Here is a 17,841-nt window from a genome sequence, read left to right on the forward strand (position 1 = left end):
GAATAGCAAATGTTGTCCCCTTGTTCAAGAAGGGGAGTAGAGACAACCCTGGTAATTATAGACCAGTGAGCCTTACTTCGGTTGTGGGTAAAGTGTTGGAAAGGATTATAAGAGATAGGATTTATAATCATCTAGATAGGGATAGTCAACACGGTTTTGTGAAGGGTAGGTCGTGCCTCACAAACCTTGAGTTCTTTGAGAAGTTGACCAAACAGGTGGATGACGGTAAAGCGGTTGATATGGTGTATATGGATTTCAGTAAAGCATTTGATAAGGTTCCCCACAGTAGGCTATTGCAGAAAATACGGAGGCATGGGATTGAGGGTGATTTAGCGGTTTGGATCAGAAATTGGCTAGCTGTAAGAAGACAGAGGGTGGTGGTTGATGGGAAGTGTTCATCCTGGAGTTCAGTTACTAGTGGTGTACCGCAAGGATCTGTTTTGGGGCCACTGCTGTTTGTCATTTTTATAAATGACCTGGATGAGAGTGTAGAAGGATGGGTTAGTAAATTTGCGGATGACACCAAAGTCAGTGAAGTTCTCGATAGTGCAGAAGGATGTTGCAGGTTACAGAGGGATATAGATAAGCTGCTGGACTGAGAGGTGGCAAATGGAGTTTAATGCGGAAAAGTGTGAGGTGATTCACTTTGGAAGGAGTAACAGGAATACAGAGTACTGGGCTAATGGTAAGATTCTTGGTAGTGTGGATGAGCAGAGAGATCTCGGTGTCCATGTGCATAGATCACTGAAAGTTGCCACCCAGGTTGATTAGGGTTGTTAAAAAGGCGTACGGTGTGTTAGGTTTTATTGGTAGAGGGATTGAGTTTTGGAGTCATGAGGTCATGTTGCAGCTGTACAAAACTCTGGTGCGGCCGCACTTGGAGTATTGCGTACAGTTCTGGTCACCGCATTATAGGAAGGATGTGGAAGCATTGGAAAGGGTGCAGAGGAGATTTACCAGGATGTTGCCTGGTATGGAGGGAAGGTCTTATGAGGAAAGGCTGAGGGACTTGAGGCTGTTTTCGTTAGAAAGAAGGTTAAGAGGTGACTTAATAGAGACATACAAGATGATCAGAGGATTAGATAGGGTGGACAGCGACAGCCTTTTTCCTCAGATGGTGATGGCTAGCACGAGGGGACACAGCTTTAAATTGAGGGGTGATAGATATAGGACAGATGTCAGAGGTAGGTTCTTTACTCAGAGAGGGCATTTAAATGGTCATTGGATAAACATATGGATGATAATGGAATAGTGTAGGTTAGATGGGCTTCAGATTGCTTTCACAGGTCAGCGCAACATCGAGAGCCGAAGGGCCTGTACTGCGCTGTAATGTTCTATGAGTAAGACTTTCCCAGATGCTTGGTAATTGTCCATCGGGAATTTTAGTTTCCCGGGCAGTTCCCACATAGTCAGTGTGTCGGTACTTCTGAGAGGGACCATTGACCATCTTCCAACATACATCCAGACTATCTGGAGACCAGATGATTTGGAATAAACAAATTTCAGAATAAACCAGATGATTTGGAACAAACAGAAGAAACGCGGCAGCTCTGGCAGGATCTGTGGAGGGGAGAGAAAGAGATTCATTTTGATTCCAGTAAGACACGTCCTTGGAACTGAAAATTCAGGCCTTAATATCTTTTACTTTTAACTTAAATCGCCAGACGGTGAAACAGATGATCACATGAATATTATAACAAGAATAAACAATCTTTAAAAACAATTGATATGATTTTACATCACGGAAAGATTTGACGTTCCTTTGCAGGTTGTAGAGCCCGTGCATTAAACAGGAAATCCTGATTTCATGTTTCAGTACAGCTTTGCCTCTTCTTCCAAAGGTTGGCTTCCATTTTCTTTAAAAAGAGCTGATTTGTGGCGTGATGATAACTGATCTGATACTACATTAGAGGATTACACATTCTCATCGAGTCAACCGCGTTGAACTTTAAGGATCTTGTGACTTAGTGGCAGTGCCGTATCTCCGGTCTGGAACATCCAGCTTTAAATCCCACCTACCCTCAAGGTGTCACAACATGTCTGAATCAGGATGATTTAAAAAAAAAATCAAAATTATTTTTGCTGGGTAAGAGAGGGTGCTTAGCAGCAATGATTAACTGTTCCAAACCAAGTTTATATCCCAATTCCCAGGTTCAACTTTTTTCGTGGATTTTTAAAGCGAAAATTTGTGGGTGGCGCTCAACACCACGCCCTCTCTGCAGAAAAAAAAGACTTACGCAACATCTGGATTTAGATGCAGATTTTTAGTAGACTTTGCTCTTGCTGAGCCTGTGATTGAACAGCGTAGGGTAGGCAGGCTCTGACTCTGTTCCAGGTTTCTCGCCCATGAGATCAGAATGGATCACAAACCCCTGCGTTTAATTGCAGCAGCTGATAGTAATATGGGAATCGGCATTTCTGGAAATTTGCCCTGGCTCCTACCGTGAGTTTTCACTGTGACAACCAAACCAAACGTTTTGATAGTTTTATTTTGTACCTTCACTACACTCACAGAGCGGGGGTGGGGGAGAGAAGGGGAAGAGACCTGTACGTGGGCTTTTAGAATTGGATATGGAGGGAATTGTCAGAGTAGATATTGTTTCCTGGAAATATTAAATAAATTTTGGGTCCATGATGAGCTTTGCTATTAATCCTCCCCCGTGGCCTCCCGGAAGAGGAAATGTCAATTAGAATGAGGTATTTGGACTTTGCAGATTTAAACTTAAATGCATTCTCTCTTTCCATTAGAATTTAATGGTCTTTGATGCCACTGTTAATGGTGGCAATTTTAACTATGTTAAGAGTCAGACACTTAAGAGGGCTCCAGCTCTCTTACCTGATTGTTAGCCAGGACACGTTACAGGGTTAAAACCTCCAACTCTAATAACATTTTACTGCCTTAAGCAGCCGGTGTAAAATCTATGCATTTTTTTTAAAAAAGTGTCTATTTTCTGCATAATGCTACACTTGGTTGTAAACCTTCTCATGATAAAATTGTCCTACTACTCTTTCACTGTCAACACTCGTACCATTCCCACCAAGGTGGATTTGACGGTAGAACAGCAAGGATGTCAGAGCTTGGACCAAATATATTCTCGCCTCAGACTGAACCGGGCAAAAGCTGACAGTGCTGTATGCAGGTGTTGCTGTCTGCTATGACCCCAGTCCAGATTGCCAAATTTATGTTATGATCTTGTTAGGGACTACTAATGTTTTTAACTGTAGGCAAAATGTGAGAACAAGCCACAGTTTTGAACAAACAACAATAAACTTTACAACACACAAAACAATAATACAATCAACAATACATGTATGACTTATTTATAATACCCAGAATTAACATGTGGTAAATATGTGGGTGATAAACTGTGAGTTGACACCCACGTCAAATGTCAAATATGTTAGTGACTTATGTCTTAGCAACTACCCACCCCTCAAAGTAATGATAGAATTGAATCATCAAATCTCATTAAACTTCATAGGGATCACAATTCTTCACATTTCCCAATCTACTAGTCTCAAAAGCTGTTCTGTCATGGATTGGCTTGATGACTGCTCCAGTTCTGGACTCCTTTCCTGGGTTTACACTCCTCTGGACTCTAATTCTGTACTTTTAGTATTTATTCACAACATAACTCCAGCTTTTCATCAGCAGATTAACATCACTGAGCTGGTCCGAACCCTTGGTTTTCCCCTGAACTTCAAACTTGTCCAGTTGCATCAATCAAATACTGTTTGTGAGCTTTTCAATTCGCAACCCTTCAGCTGCCCTGAAGTATTAATGTTCGCAGTCTTCTTTCAGGGCCTTCATGGGTTCCCCCAATACAGAGCCAATAACATTCTCATTTTCTCAGCTCCCCTGGACCTCTTCTGAATTCTGACTCCAAGACTTAGCTGCCTACTGATTCTGAGAACAATTTCTTGAATTCTAACAGCACAGATGAAACCAACAGGTTTTCAAAACCCATCTGGTTCACTAATGTCCTTTAAGGAAGGCCGTCGGCTATCCTTACCTGGTCTGGCTGACATACAACTCCAGACCCTCAGCAACATGGTTAGCTTTTAACTGCTCTCTGGGCAATTAGAGATGAGCAATAAGTGCTAGCCGAGCCAGTGATACCTACATCCTATGAGAATTTTCTTTTTTAAAAAACTGCTGTTGACTCCTCACTGAATTTCCTGCACAGAATCCATATGGGTCAGCTGCCTGCCAATATAGCTAAATGCAGCATTCTTAACACAGAGTCTGTTTCTGTCTCTGTTTGCCTCTCTTTCTTTCTCTCTCTCTCTCTCCAATCTCATTTCCTGCCTGTAAAACTTGCACTTCTCTTCAGTGACTGTCAAACTGTCCTGAGTGCTCTCAGTCTGTGGCAAAACAGGAACTAACAGTCCAAAACTTGTTGCTACGTAACCTTCAGCTCAAGATTCCTCCTTGTCCCTCTCTCTCTCTCTCTCTCTCTCTCTCTCTCTCTCTGTCTCTAAATATTTCTACTTTTCCAAAGAACATGATGTTTTGTAAATGATGAGTGAACCAAAACACAGTTGTACTTTTGACCGAAAAATTCCAAAGTCACATGGTAAACATTCTGCATCCCAGACGTTGTCCAATACTTCAAATATGTGTGGGTCTGGTTGTTGACTTGCTCACCAAGCTGGCTTGTTCTCGTTCAGATGTCACCTGGCATAGCGACGATACGTCTGAACAAGAACAAGCCAGCTCGGCGAGCAAGTCAACAACCTCGCCCACAACCCGAGCTACAGATCTTTGCCAAAACTTTGAGTATGTGGGTCTAATTCACTGACAGTTCATGGATGTCCATAGCTGAAAAACTGTTGACATGAATTGGTGCCATTCTCAATTACATAGTTGTTTTGATAAGAATTATTTGTACTAACTATGTTTCACCAGTGTAGCCAGTGTAAACATTTCAGTGCTCAAAGGGCCTGATTGGGGATTCTATAACGTCATGCTGGGGATAGACCAATGGCAAGTGTGGGATCAAGACCCAGAATTGTTCTGACCTGTGATTATCTTCAATGTGGTTAAGATCCCGCCCATTATATCCTGAATATTCATTATATTGTGCATTCCCTCCTGCAGGAATGAATTTAGTTACTTTCTTTCGAAGATAACTACAGTCTCTGATCCAGGTATGTCGCAATACTTGCTGAGAAGTTATATAACTTCGGACTCGTTATTCCTTATCTATTCCTTTGTCTCAGTGATAATTTGACTGGTTTGGAGTAAAAGTAATTTCCCTCAGTAAACAAAGCTGAGCTGAAGGATGGAACCCATAGAGACTGCAGGTGAAATATTCCCAGCTGCTGTCTGACATTAGAGAATTGGTATTGAATACTGACATCTCCTACAGTCATAGGGTCATACAGCATGGAAACAGATCCTTCAGTCCAACTTGTACATGACGATCAGATTTTCCAAACTAAACTAGTCCCATTTGCCTGCGTTTGACCGATATCCCTCCAAACCTTTCCTATTCATGTACCTGTCCAAACATCTTTTAAACGTTGTAACTGTTCCTGCTTTACCATTTCCTCTGACAGTTCATTCCACATACAAACCAGGTGACCAGTTCAGCAACTTTACAAGTAAAATTCAAATTCAAGATGCAAATCATTTAACATCTTTGAATCACCATTTCACAGACCATGCAATTAAGAATGTTCTAGATTGGCTTTTATTTATTTGTTCCGTCGAATCAAAGATCGGCAGGAAAAACGGGCTGCCTTTCAAAAAAGAGATCGTTCAGGTCTAGCAATGATATATCATAGAATTCCTACAGTGTGGAAGCAGACCATTCAGCCCATCAAATCCACACTGACCCTCTGAGGAGCATTTCACCCAGACCCACCACCCTACCCTATATTCCTGCATTTCCCATGGCTAACCCAACTAGCCTGCACATCCCTGGACACTATGGGCAATTTAGCATGGCCAGTCCACTTAACCTGCACATCTTTGGACTGTGGGAGGAAACTGGAGCACCCAGAGGAAATCTGGGAGAATGTGCAAACTCCACACAGACAGTTACCCGAGGTGGAATTGAACCTGGGTCCCTGGCGCTGTGAGGTAGCAGTGCTAAACACTGAACCACCATGCTACCCTAAATATATTCCCACAATGTGGCTAGACAGAGTAAATAAAACCAGAACTCCCTTGATGACAAAGAGATAGACCAAACAGAAAATAAGATATATGTAACGCATGTCAAGTTGGTAATACAAGTGAAAATCAAGATGAATGCTGTAAATTCAGGGGGCCAATGAAAAATAAGAAATAAGCAAATAAAAGAATGAGTATGAAAAGCTAACATGAAAAAAGAATCCAAATAATAAGTATAAATATTAAAGGGGTGTTTGAAAGAAGGATTAAACTGATTAGGGACCATGAAGTTATTTGTGGGGAAGAAACTGTTGGTTTTAGGAGTTTCATGGTCACAGTTACCTAACAATTACAGTCGGCCATTTATAAGCAATTTTTAGATAGTTTATTGCGATTGTTAAGAAGCAGCAGTTTAGATAGAATGCATTAATTAATTACAGAAAGAAGGTATACAACTACAGCAATTAGGAATGGTTCACTGATACCAGAGGATAAACAGACCATTGGTACAGATGTGTTGGTCTCATCAAATTTATGAAGGCAGCATCCTGCTTTCTAGCTAAAATGTTTGGGGATCCCTAGGAATAGGTATTAGGACCTCTGTTATCTTGACCTATATTAATGACCTAGATTTGGGTGTACAAGGCACAGTCTCACGATTTGCAGTTGACTCAAAATTTGGAAGTATTGAAAACGCATGAGCAGGATACTATAGACTTCAAGAGGGCAGACACCAAAGGGTGGAATGAGAGGACATTGAGGACATGAGAGGAAGTTGAAACGTAATGCAGAGAAATGCAGTGACTCCTTATGGTAGGAAGAACAAGGAGAGGAAACAAAACAAAGGATACAATTCTAAAATGGGTGTCAGAGCAGAGGATTATCCATTTCACCCATTGTTTGAGTCTATAATAAGCTTCAACATTTTTAGACTCCTCTCCAAATTGAGACTGTGAACTTTTTTTAAAAATTCACTGATGAATTGTAAGCTTCACTGGTTGGACCAGCACATCCTTATTGACCCTTGAGAAGGTGGTAATGAGCTGTCTTCTTGAACTGCTCAAGGCCAGTGACATTGAAGGAATGGAGATATATTTCCAAGTCATGATGATGAGTGGCTTAGAAGGGAACTTGAAGGTGGTGGTGTTCCCATGTATCTGCTGCCCTTGTCCTTCTAGAAGGTAGTGGTCAAAGGTTATTAACTCATCAAAAGGGTGATGACCGTCAGACCTATTTTCCCCAACTTTCATCCAAAGTTCATCTCAAATACAGATGCTACAATATGCTTGGAGTTTAGGACAGCAGCCAGGGATCCAGGAAATGCCATTGTTTTCGAGAACTTTGATGAGGAGGGGAAGGATAGTAATGGGCTATTTTACAGCAGGATTGATAAGCTGAAATGACAGATAGGAACACCTCAAATCAACTAGCAACTGAAATATGAGCATTAAGTCATTAAAGGTGGCAAAGAAATTAGTAAGGTCTTTAGCATCCTGCACTTTATAAATAGGGACACCGGTGTGTAAAAGCAAAGAGATTATGGTAAACCTTTATAAAACACTGGTTAAGCCTCAACTGGGGTAATCACACTTCAAGAAGGTTGTAAAGGTTTTAGAGAGGGTGCACAGAGTATTCAGTAGAGTGTCTGCAGGAATGAAAGACTCTAGTGGATAGCTTGGAGAATCTAGGGGCTGCACATCTCAGAGAGCTGAGGTGCTATTTAATCGAGGTGTTTATTTGCCACAGAAAGCTGTTGAGGTTGAGTCATTAAAGTATATTCAAGACAGATTTTTAGACAGAAAGGAAATCAAGTGTTATGAGGATAAGGCAAGAAAGTGGAGTTGAGGATTAGCAAACTGATGGAAATCTCATTGATTGGCAGAGCAGTCTCGGTGGGCTGAATGGCCAACTTCTGCTCCTACATCTATGGTCTTAATCATGAGGGGTCTAGACAGAACAGATAGGAAAAAAGAATATGCTGTCATTGGCTGGAGGATTTAGAATCAGTAGGCACCAAGTTAAGATGAACGGCAAAAGAGGCAAGGGACACATGAGAAAAAAGTTTGTAAACAGCAAATGATTAAAGTCTGGAATGCACTGCCTGAGAGTTTGGTGAAGGAAGATGAACTTGTGGCTTTCAAAAAGGGATTGGAGTAACACCTGAATGGAGAAAAATTGCAGAGAAGCACTGATAGGGTGGTAGGACTAGTTGTGTTGGAAGTAGTTTGCATAAACATGATGAGCTGAACAAATGGCTTTCAGTTCTGTGACCTTTCTGTATTTCTAAATTAAGCTGTCAACTTGATTGAAATAGAGAATGTGGATGTCATTTTACATTATTTCAATTTCAGGCAAGAAGAATTTTGTCATCTATGGTAAAGGAAGTGCCATCAAGGGCAATTTATCTTTGCCAAACTGCTATTGTGTTGTTTTAAGCAGAACATTGAGGTAAGTTGTATGAGGCTTGAAATGGAGAAAAATGGGCTTACACAGGAGATAAAAGATCCAGCCTTCATTCTCTTTACTGGGAAAGTGATAAGTTGAAGTCCAAGGGTGGAGTGTGAGCCCTGAAAACTTAGCAAGGTATATTCTTAAAGGGCTGTATAGTGAATTGGTTAAAGTGTTGGCTATTTTCACCTCAGCTGTTAAACAACAGCCTGTTACTAACCTTCCTTTCCTTGTCAAAGCTGTTGAAATTATCAACACCTCCTGGATCCCTGGCCCTAAATTCCAAGTGCAAAATAGGAGCTATTTTTGGATCTCGGATGAAAATTGGGGCTAAAGGTCAGATGGTCATTGCCCTTTGATATAATAATCAAACTTTACCTTCAGAAATTGGCTGTACTTCAGAGGAGAATGCCAAGAAGTTGACACTTGAAATGGACTTAACCAATGGGTGACCTGCTCTGTGTCAGGGATTACCCTTATACACAGGATTAACTCCCATGTTCAGATAGCACTCTGAGCTATTAGGGAGTTTGAAGTTACTATGGGCCCAACGTGGTTCTACATGGGCAGGTTTTGAGTGAGAAAATCTTACCCATTGGCCAGGGTCTCCCCAGTCCCACAGTGAGGGAAACTTGAAGGGAGGCCTGGGATGAATGTGGGAAAGGTTAGCACTGGTAGATTGGTCAACGTGTTGCTATTGCTAGAGGATCTTGCTGCAGACAAAGAAAACTGGCAGTGTTTACCCGCCTCCGGCAGCAGTAGCTAGTTCATTTACGAATATCCGGATTAGGAGCAGGAATAGACCATTTGGATCCATGAGACTGCTTTGCCACTCAATATGATCAGAGCTGATCTAATTGTAACCTCAAATCTGTATTCCCCCTACTCCTAATAACCTTGCATGCTTTGCATATCAACAATCTGTCAACCTTTTTCTTAAAACTAGTCTAGGCTTTTGCTTCAACCACCTTTTCAGAGAGAGAGTTCCAAAGAGTCATGACCCTTTGAGGCAAAAACTTTGCCTAATCTGTCTTTTAAGCAGTGACCCTTAGTTCTAGATTCTTCCACATCTTCTCCACATCCACCCTGTCAAGACCCTTCAGGATTTTGTAGGTTTCAGTTAAGTTGCCTCTCTCTCTTCTGCGCTCCAATGGATATAAACCTAGCCTGTCCAACCTTTCCTCATTGTCAATGTGCCCCATTCCAAGTGTCAGCCTAGTAAACCTCCCTGGACTGCCTCCAGCACATTTTTTAACCAAATGCCGATTTGTTGGCAGACTTGTTGGGCGGGGGGAGCGGTGGGGTGGTGAGGGGTGTGGTGGTGTGGGAAAGGGGTTAGAGCATCCAGTGGATGTCAAGTTGTACCCCTGGTGAGACCAAAGCCTGTCAAGTGCCTGGCATCTACAAGGTTTTTCATATTCACTCCCCACTTCCACAGGGTGTGGTGAACCACCTGGTACTGGGGCTTTCCCTCCACGACGATGGCCAGGCATTTCTTTACTTTATGAAAGATCGAACCTGTTAAGAGGTCTGCTGGAGATGGAGCTGCCCTGATTAACTGAGGAAGTCAGTTAGATCGGATCGGCTGGCTCATCATTATCAGCAAGTGCCAACTTGGAACTCAAAGCTGCACCTAACCCATGACACTATACTACCTTGGAGAGCCTACATTTTGAACAATTGAATTGGGGTGCTATCTAGGACCAGTCTAAACTATACCAATCTAAACTATACCAATCTAAACTATACTGGATAAAACATGTTCCAAAAGAATTTATTTCTTTGGTTGACAACACTCAAATTCTCAATCAGCATTCATTCTCATGCCATACAAATTGTTCATCCTGTTGAAATTTGGTATTCTTGCACCAGTCCTGATGAGCTTCAGTAGCTCATCTTCTTTCTCAGCAAAGCTTATTTTTTTGATTACAAACGTCCCTTGTAAAAACAAAACCAGCTTATATCTGCTTGCTAATTGAAGCAAAAATGCCTTTACTTTAATTTTCCAGAGCCACTGAGACTAAAGCATCTCCTACTTAGTTCTTTGTTCATTGATCGGAGAAATGAAAATTGACAGCAAAATCATATGTGGCATTTATTTAAAAGCAGGTAAATGCTTCAAGAATGATTTAAATTTATAAGTTATATATGTATCCAGGAACATGAGTGACTTTGACTTTTTTTTTTGATCAGTTCGGTGCCTGAGAATGCAGACTATCTCTGCCGAGACCTTCCCAGTGCTATTCAACTTGCTTCAGAGCCACCTCTAAATGAAGAGATTGAAATTCTATGGGTCATAGGTGGTGTCAAACCCTTTGAGGTAAAGATGTGAAAAATGTTTGAAACAAGTGTTTATCAGATTGGGTTGTGTCAGGGGGAGGCGATGGCCTAGTGGCATTATCGCTGGACTATTAATGCAGAGACCCAGATAATGTTTTGGGGACCCGGGTTCAAATCCTGCCATGGCAGATGGTGGAAACCCATCTGGTTCACTAATATTCTTTAGGGAGGGAAACTGCCATCCTCACCAGATCTGGCCTACGTGTGACTCTAGACCCACAACAATGTGGTTGACTCTGAACTGCCCTGTGGGCAATAAATGCTGCCTCACCAGCAATGCCCTCATCCCATTAATGAATTAAAAAAAAGTTCTGCAGTTTAGTTGCCCTGCTGCTCTTTGGGGTGATGACACCATCACAATATATGGAATTTGTGCTAAAACCAGTGCTTTCTCCAGATACACTGGAGAAACTTGTAAACTCAGGTGATAAGCTGGCCTGTTTTCATTCAACCACTCTCTTCCTGTCCTACAATCACTGTGACCCTCCTGTATTAAAGAACCTAGGCTTGAGTAAAGAGTACCATTTCAAAATTTGCAGACTCCAGAAGACTTGAAAATATTACCAACTGCAAGGAGAATGTTGATAGATTTGAAGAGACAGGCTGGTTGAATAGACTGACGTGGCAAACTCCTTAAGAATTTTGGATGTTTCAATGCAATAATTTCTCTGAATTTTAATGAATACATGCTGAGTCTATTCAATCCCTTCTTGTAGGATAATCACCACATGGCAGAAGATGAATCCTTGTTGCACTCCCTCTAAGACAAGTATGTCCTTCCATAGGTAGAGAGACTGAAACTGGACACAGTGCTTCAGGGCTAGTCTCACTGAAGCGCAATGAAAGAAACATTCCCCCTATCCACCTTTCTAGTTACAGTCGCGAAACAATTCTCAACAGATTTGCTAAACATGATTTTCCTTTCATAAGTCCATGTTGACTCTGTGCAGTCATGTTAAGATTTTCTGAATGTCCTGGTACTACGTCACTAATAACTGATTCTAAAATTTCGCCTATGACTGATATGAGGCCCATCTTTCCCATCTTTGTCTTCGCTTCGATTTCTGATAAGACTGTGTACAGCCTTCTGGACTCAACGGTAGGTTTGGTAACTTCAGCAATGAATTCTGTCCTCCATTTTGTTTTTTGTTCCCAAGAGTGTCCATCTGTATCTTGTTCTCATGTTTTAGCTCTTCAAAGGAGCTGATATTATGCTGGAAGAACCTCTGACTCGGGACCAATGCTTTGTTTCTGTACTAATGCTTTGTTTCTGTACTACACTTGTGCCCTTTGCCTTTTGTTCCATGATGACTTTGTTGTTTAATCACTTCCACTCTATAACCTATCTTTGACCTTCCCCTTGGTACTGTTGACCCTCATCCCTTTTTCAGAAGCTTAATACTCATCACTTTTTAACCTTCCTTCAGATTCAAAAAGAAGAATCATGTTGGACTCGAAATGTTAACTTTGTTTCTCTCTTCACAGTTGCTGAGTATTTTTCACATTCTCTGGCCTTATTCCAGATCACTGGCATGTACAGTTTTTTTTATTATTATGCTGCTGTTAGGCTGACTGTCTACAGTTCCCTGGTTTATTTCACTCCCCTATCTTGATTAGAGGGTATACATTAGCTACCTCTAATCCATGGGGATTATTCTAGAATCCAGGGAATTTTGGATGACCAAAAATTGCACTTTCTCTGCATCCACCTCTTCTTTTAAAACCCTGAGTTGTGCACCATTTGGTCCTGTGGATTTGTTGATTGAAAGACCCATTTATTTGTCCAGTGAATGTTTGCCACTGTACATCAACTTATCTTTTAATTGTTATAATGTCTTCATGTTTAATGATTTTTGTGGATGTGAGTTTGCAGAATTGTGGAGATACCTCATTCTTTTTTTAAAGAGAAAAGGTCAATGGAAAGACCTGTTGGATTTTTCTTAACAAGGTATTTCTTTGAAACCACATGGCTCTAGATAGTTACTGATCTTTGTTGCTTGACCTCACCAGGGAAAGCATCTGACTGTACTGGATTTTATGGCTGTTCTATTTGAACAGAGTCCTGCAAGTTTGGAGATGATTTTGATATTTCCTTGAGGAAACCTGTAAGAAGGAACAGGTTGTTCAGCTGTAGTTTCGGAAGCACCTTTGCTGTGAAACCAGTGTGAAAACTAATTGTCCTCTTTGAAAAACAACTGGAATACTTCTCAATACTGCATTTTCTGAGCAAGCAGCATCTGCCAGAAACCCTGTATTTGTTTGATCACGACCACTACATCTGATAGAGTGCTAGACTAACATACATCTAAATAGAGATAGTAGGAACTGCAGATGCTGGAGAATCCGAGACAACAAGGTGCAGGGCTGGATGAACACAGCCTGCTGTGTTCATCCAGCCATACATCTAAATACTCTACATTTTATATTTTTAACTTGAAAAATCCAAAATGTGTTGGCCAAAAGAATCTGTGCATAGAGAAATAATTACCTTCCTTTTTTGGATGAGTGAGTGTTTGTGGGGGGAATATTTAGAGAAGTAATCATTTCTATTTTCATATTACAAACTGTATTAACCAGTTATTGCATCTTCATTGAATATGATTTGTTTTTTGATACATCAATAATTTTGAGTTTATTGAAGAAACATGGTTGATGAATCCCTTTATTTTAAATCTAATTTAGAGAAAGCGTACAATTGACCTTATTGAGAACTGGGTAAAACAAAGGTGCAACCCATTAAGTAGCAGGACAAGAGAAAGACAATGCACTCCTTCCATGTGAGTCAGAACGTATTACAGTTTTCCAATCGATCTGACCCAACTCACTTCTTTTCATTTTCCTGTTTTCATTGTTCTTGTATATCACAATATAAAGCATTACACTTCACCAGGAGTATGTGATTGCTGCAATCCCTACTTGGAAACCAAAACAAATGAGAACATTAACCTGGCCCTAATAATTCCCTGAAATATTAACCCCTGCTCCATTGCCCCAGCCAAACAGGTGGAGCTGGTTAGAGATTGATCTTTAATGTTGTGCTGAACTAACTTATTTACAAAATTGTGAGCAATTATTTTCCACTGTGTAATCAGGAACTAATCATGTCATTGAGTAATTTGCTCCAGGAAGGAAGCTCTCTTTATACATTTTACAGTAACCATCATAAAGATCTTTTAAAAGATCCTGTGCTGTGAGGGGATATGATGATATCAATAACAGTTTCACTAGCCTGGATAATGTTGAGGCCCAGGCTAACAACCTGGAGTTCAAATGCTGCCACGACAGAGGGTGAAATTTGAAATCCGTGAATAAAGCTGGAATTAAAAGCTAGTCTAATGTTGCCTGACTGGTACTGCAATGGCGTTTAGGTAAGGAAATCTGCTGCCTTTGCTTGGACTAGTCTACATGTGACTCCTCAGCAATGTAGTTGACTCAACTACCCTCTGAAATGGATTTTTAAAAAATTATTCATTTTGTGGGATGTGGGCATTGTTGGCTGGCCAGTATTTATTGCCTGTCCCTAGTTGCCCTTTAGAAGGTGGTGGTGAGCTGCCTTCTTTAACTGCTGCAGTCCACCTTCTGTGGGTTGACCCACAATGCCATTAGGGAGGGAATTCCAGGATTATGACCCAGAACAGTGAAGGAACGGCGATATATTTCCAAGTCAGGATGGTGAGTGGCTTGGAGGGGAACTTGAAGGTGGTGTTCCCGTTTATCTGCTGCCTTGTTCTTGTGGATGGAAGTGGTAGTGGTTTTGGAAAGTGCTGTCTGAGGATCTTTGGTGAATTTCTGCAGTGCATCTTGTAGATAGTACGCACTGCTGCTACTGAGTGTCGGCGGTGGACGGAATGGATGTTTGTGGATGTTGTGCCAATCAAGCAGGCTGCTTTGTCCTGGATGGTGTCAAGCTTCTTGAGTGTTGTTGGGGCTGCACCCATCCAGGCAAGTGGGGAGTATTCCATCACACTCCTGACTTGTGCCTTGTAAATGGTGGACAGGCTTTGGGGAGTTAGGAGGTGAGTGACTCGCTGCAGTGTTCTTAACCTCTGACCTGCTTTTGTAGCCACTGCATTTATGTGGTGAGTCCCGTTGAGTTTGTGATCAATAACTCCCAGGATGTTGATAGTGGGGGATTCAGTGATGGCAAAAGTGATGGGCTGGCAAGGGTCTCAGTTCAAGGGCAATTAGGGATGGGCAACAAAATGTTAGCCCATGTTTCCAGAAAGAATAAAAGGATTGTAATGCTATTAATCACTTTTTACTTTCTGTTCACAGGAGGCCATGAAGCATCCAAACTGCGATCAGATCTACCTCACAAATATCATGGCTGAATTCAACTGTGACACCTTCTTCCCAAAGTTTGACCAGGACACGTTTAAGCTGCTTGATGAGTAAGCATCAAAATCTTTCCTTTGCTTTATCAGAGATGTCCCAGGTCAGGATCACCAGATCCTTGGAAATGAAGTATGGGACACTTTGACCATGGGACTTGTGATACTGGGGATAGGGGATTTGAGGAGATGGGGCAGATGGATTCTAGTGACTTTGAGTGGGGAGTCCGTGGAGGGAGGGGCAACATGAGCGGCATCAGTAGGGTTGTCTTGGTAATGTGAAAACTGGTGTAGGTGGGGATTAAGATCAGCCGACATTTAATATGTTGAGTCACAACGTTATCACTCTCTGCCTCACCTACTCAAAACTCATCTGTCAGTCTTTGTGGATCAGTCTGCCACAGGCTTTCACAGAGAATACGAGAACCAAAGGCATTGATGCTAAGGCTGTTTTTACAGAGTGCAGATGATATTTCACATGGAATGAGTGATTTGGAACTATCTCTAGCAGAGGCTGAAAGAGATTGAAGGGCGATGCCAGTCAGAACAGCATTATATAAAATGCGGAGTGGACTGATCGAGTCACATTGCCTGTTTCTCCAAGGATATTCTGCACCGTGGTTCCATAGTTGGGTCTTTGGGAATACATTGGAAACATAATTTTTGGGGTCGGGAAAAGGGTGGCAAAGTGAGGTCGGTTACTCTGTCAAAGACCGAGGGAGGAGGAAAGAGTAGAAAATTTGGCTCACATTTGAAAGGATTTAATTGAGGCAGGACCCTCACGGTGAGATATGATACTAACTGGAATAGGAATGGTTAATCCTCATACAAAGGCAGGTTCATTTGGCAGGACAGTGGAACACAGATATACATTCGAGATAAGGCAAGTATTAGGGCTGATGTTAAGACAAGTTTAGGCCCCATGCTGGAGGACATTATATTGAGAATTTCCTGGAGAGTCTTCCCAATTGGCTGAGAGAACTTTGATGCAAAGCCCAGATACATACTGTCAAAGGGCTTCCACCAAATCCCAAAATAGCTGTTGATCAAGGAAAGCTTGGGAAAACTCCCAGGATGATTGGGCTGAATAGGCTCTCTCACCACCTTTGAGCTCCCAGCACCATACCTCGGGTATTCTCCATTGCATGGAATTCCTGTTCAAAGTGCTCTCAATTTCAGAGGCATTGCTCCTCTCTCTCTCTTCCTGTCTACTTTCAGTGAAAAGGGAGTTCAACCATCTTGTCTCCACGCTCTGAGATTCTGTCCCAAAAATCTTTCAAATCTCTGACCTTCAAAAGACTCCTTAAAATCTGCCTTTTTGTTTGTGAAAGACTGTGGAAATTAGTTTTACAAAAGTGGAATACAGCTAAGAACATACGGATTAAGAGCAGGAGTAGACCATTTGGTAAGATTTAATAAGATCATGGCTGATCTTATTGCCACCTCAATTCTATATTCTTGTTTGTCCTGATACCGTTTAACTCCCTTTATGTTTACCTTGTGGTTTACAAGAAGTAAGCATCAGTGTTTCTGACAGGTCTGTGGCATTTCATGTAATATCTTTGTGTTTAGGTTTCCTGGAGTTCCAAGTGAAATCCAAGAGGAAAATGGCATCAAATACAAATTCCAAGTCTTTCAAAAAGTTTGCAAAGAATAAATCTCAATATTAAACTTTGTATGTGTGGTGATTGGAACTGAATGGATCTCATTGACTATGAGATCCTCGATTAGGGTTGTTAACATGGACCAAACAGGAAAGCCTTGGCTGACCAATATAAACAGGAGATGTAGAATCTCCTCAGGGACTGACTCCGAGCTGGCTGGTCACAGCCAGTGTACTGTGCACAAGTAAATAAAGGGTGACTTGGTGATGGGATACTGGCCTCTGCTGCAGTCATTTCAGTGTGGTTTGTATTGAAGTGTGATTTTTACAGTGTGTTGACATTTAAGTTTAAATTGAATTTCAGGGATCCTGAAAAAAAAATTCAGAAAGGGGTGTGAAGGATCAGAAGAGATTCAGAATGAGTGAATGATTTTGAACTTTGATCAACCAGAAGGTTTGATCTCCAGAAGATTCGTAATCTTTAATATTTTATTGAGGAATTTAAAAAGTACATACAATCACAGAATGATTACAGCACAGAAGGAGGCCATTTGGTCTGTCTTGTCATTGCTGGCCCCTTTGCAAGGGCAGTTCACTAATTGTGTTTCTCTGCCTTTTGAAGCAAAGCATTTGTTTTTCTCTTCTGATGATTATCCAACTCTCTTCCAAAGGGCTTTGACTGGTATTGCATATATTGTTCATAATTTTGAAGACTTCTATCAGGTCAGTCTCAACCATTCCCAAAGAACAGGCACTTATCAATCATTCCCAATATGGAAGGCAGTAGCACAGTGATGTTTACTACGTAGAGGATGTCTTGTGGTGCAGTGAGTAGTGTCCTTGCCTCTGAACCAGAGTTTCCAGGGTCTGTTGACTGTGGATGTGTGTCATGGTCATATGGCACAGAAACAGACCCTTTGGTCCAATCAGTCCATACCAACCATAAACCCAAACTAAACTAGTCCCACTTTCCTGCCCTTGGCACATATCCCTCCGTA

General features: G+C 41.4%; 1 protein-coding gene across 2 annotated transcripts; it reads left to right on the forward strand.

Moving 5' to 3' along the window:
* Positions 1 to 2,219: 2,219 nt before the first annotated feature.
* On the forward strand, positions 2,220 to 16,916 carry zgc:153031. Of its 2 annotated transcripts, none has more exons than XM_020521026.2 (6): positions 2,220 to 2,443; positions 5,102 to 5,151; positions 8,473 to 8,569; positions 10,763 to 10,889; positions 15,185 to 15,300; positions 16,813 to 16,916. In XM_020521026.2, the coding sequence occupies exons 1-6, from the start codon at positions 2,358 to 2,360 to the stop codon at positions 16,895 to 16,897; spliced, it is 561 nt and encodes a 186-aa protein (XP_020376615.1). In that variant the 5' UTR covers positions 2,220 to 2,357; the 3' UTR covers positions 16,898 to 16,916. The 2 variants fall into 2 exon arrangements, with proteins under 2 accessions (XP_020376615.1, XP_048463577.1); XM_048607620.1 differs by lacking the exon at positions 2,220 to 2,443 and adding an exon at positions 2,559 to 2,697.
* The last annotated feature ends 925 nt before the right edge of the window (positions 16,917 to 17,841 follow it).

Source organism: Rhincodon typus, chromosome 18, assembly GCF_021869965.1.
Source record: "Rhincodon typus isolate 14 chromosome 18, sRhiTyp1.1, whole genome shotgun sequence".
Lineage (NCBI taxonomy): Eukaryota > Metazoa > Chordata > Chondrichthyes > Orectolobiformes > Rhincodontidae > Rhincodon > Rhincodon typus.

Bases quoted from the DNA above. Each gene is read 5' to 3' on its own strand.
- zgc:153031 (XM_020521026.2), top strand. From the start codon at position 2,358: ATGGATCACAAACCCCTGCGTTTAATTGCAGCAGCTGATAGTAATATG. The intron at 5,152-8,472 runs GTATGTCGCAAT...TTTCAATTTCAG, and splicing joins AACTACAGTCTCTGATCCAG to GCAAGAAGAATTTTGTCATC. The intron at 10,890-15,184 runs GTAAAGATGTGA...TTCTGTTCACAG, and splicing joins GTGGTGTCAAACCCTTTGAG to GAGGCCATGAAGCATCCAAA.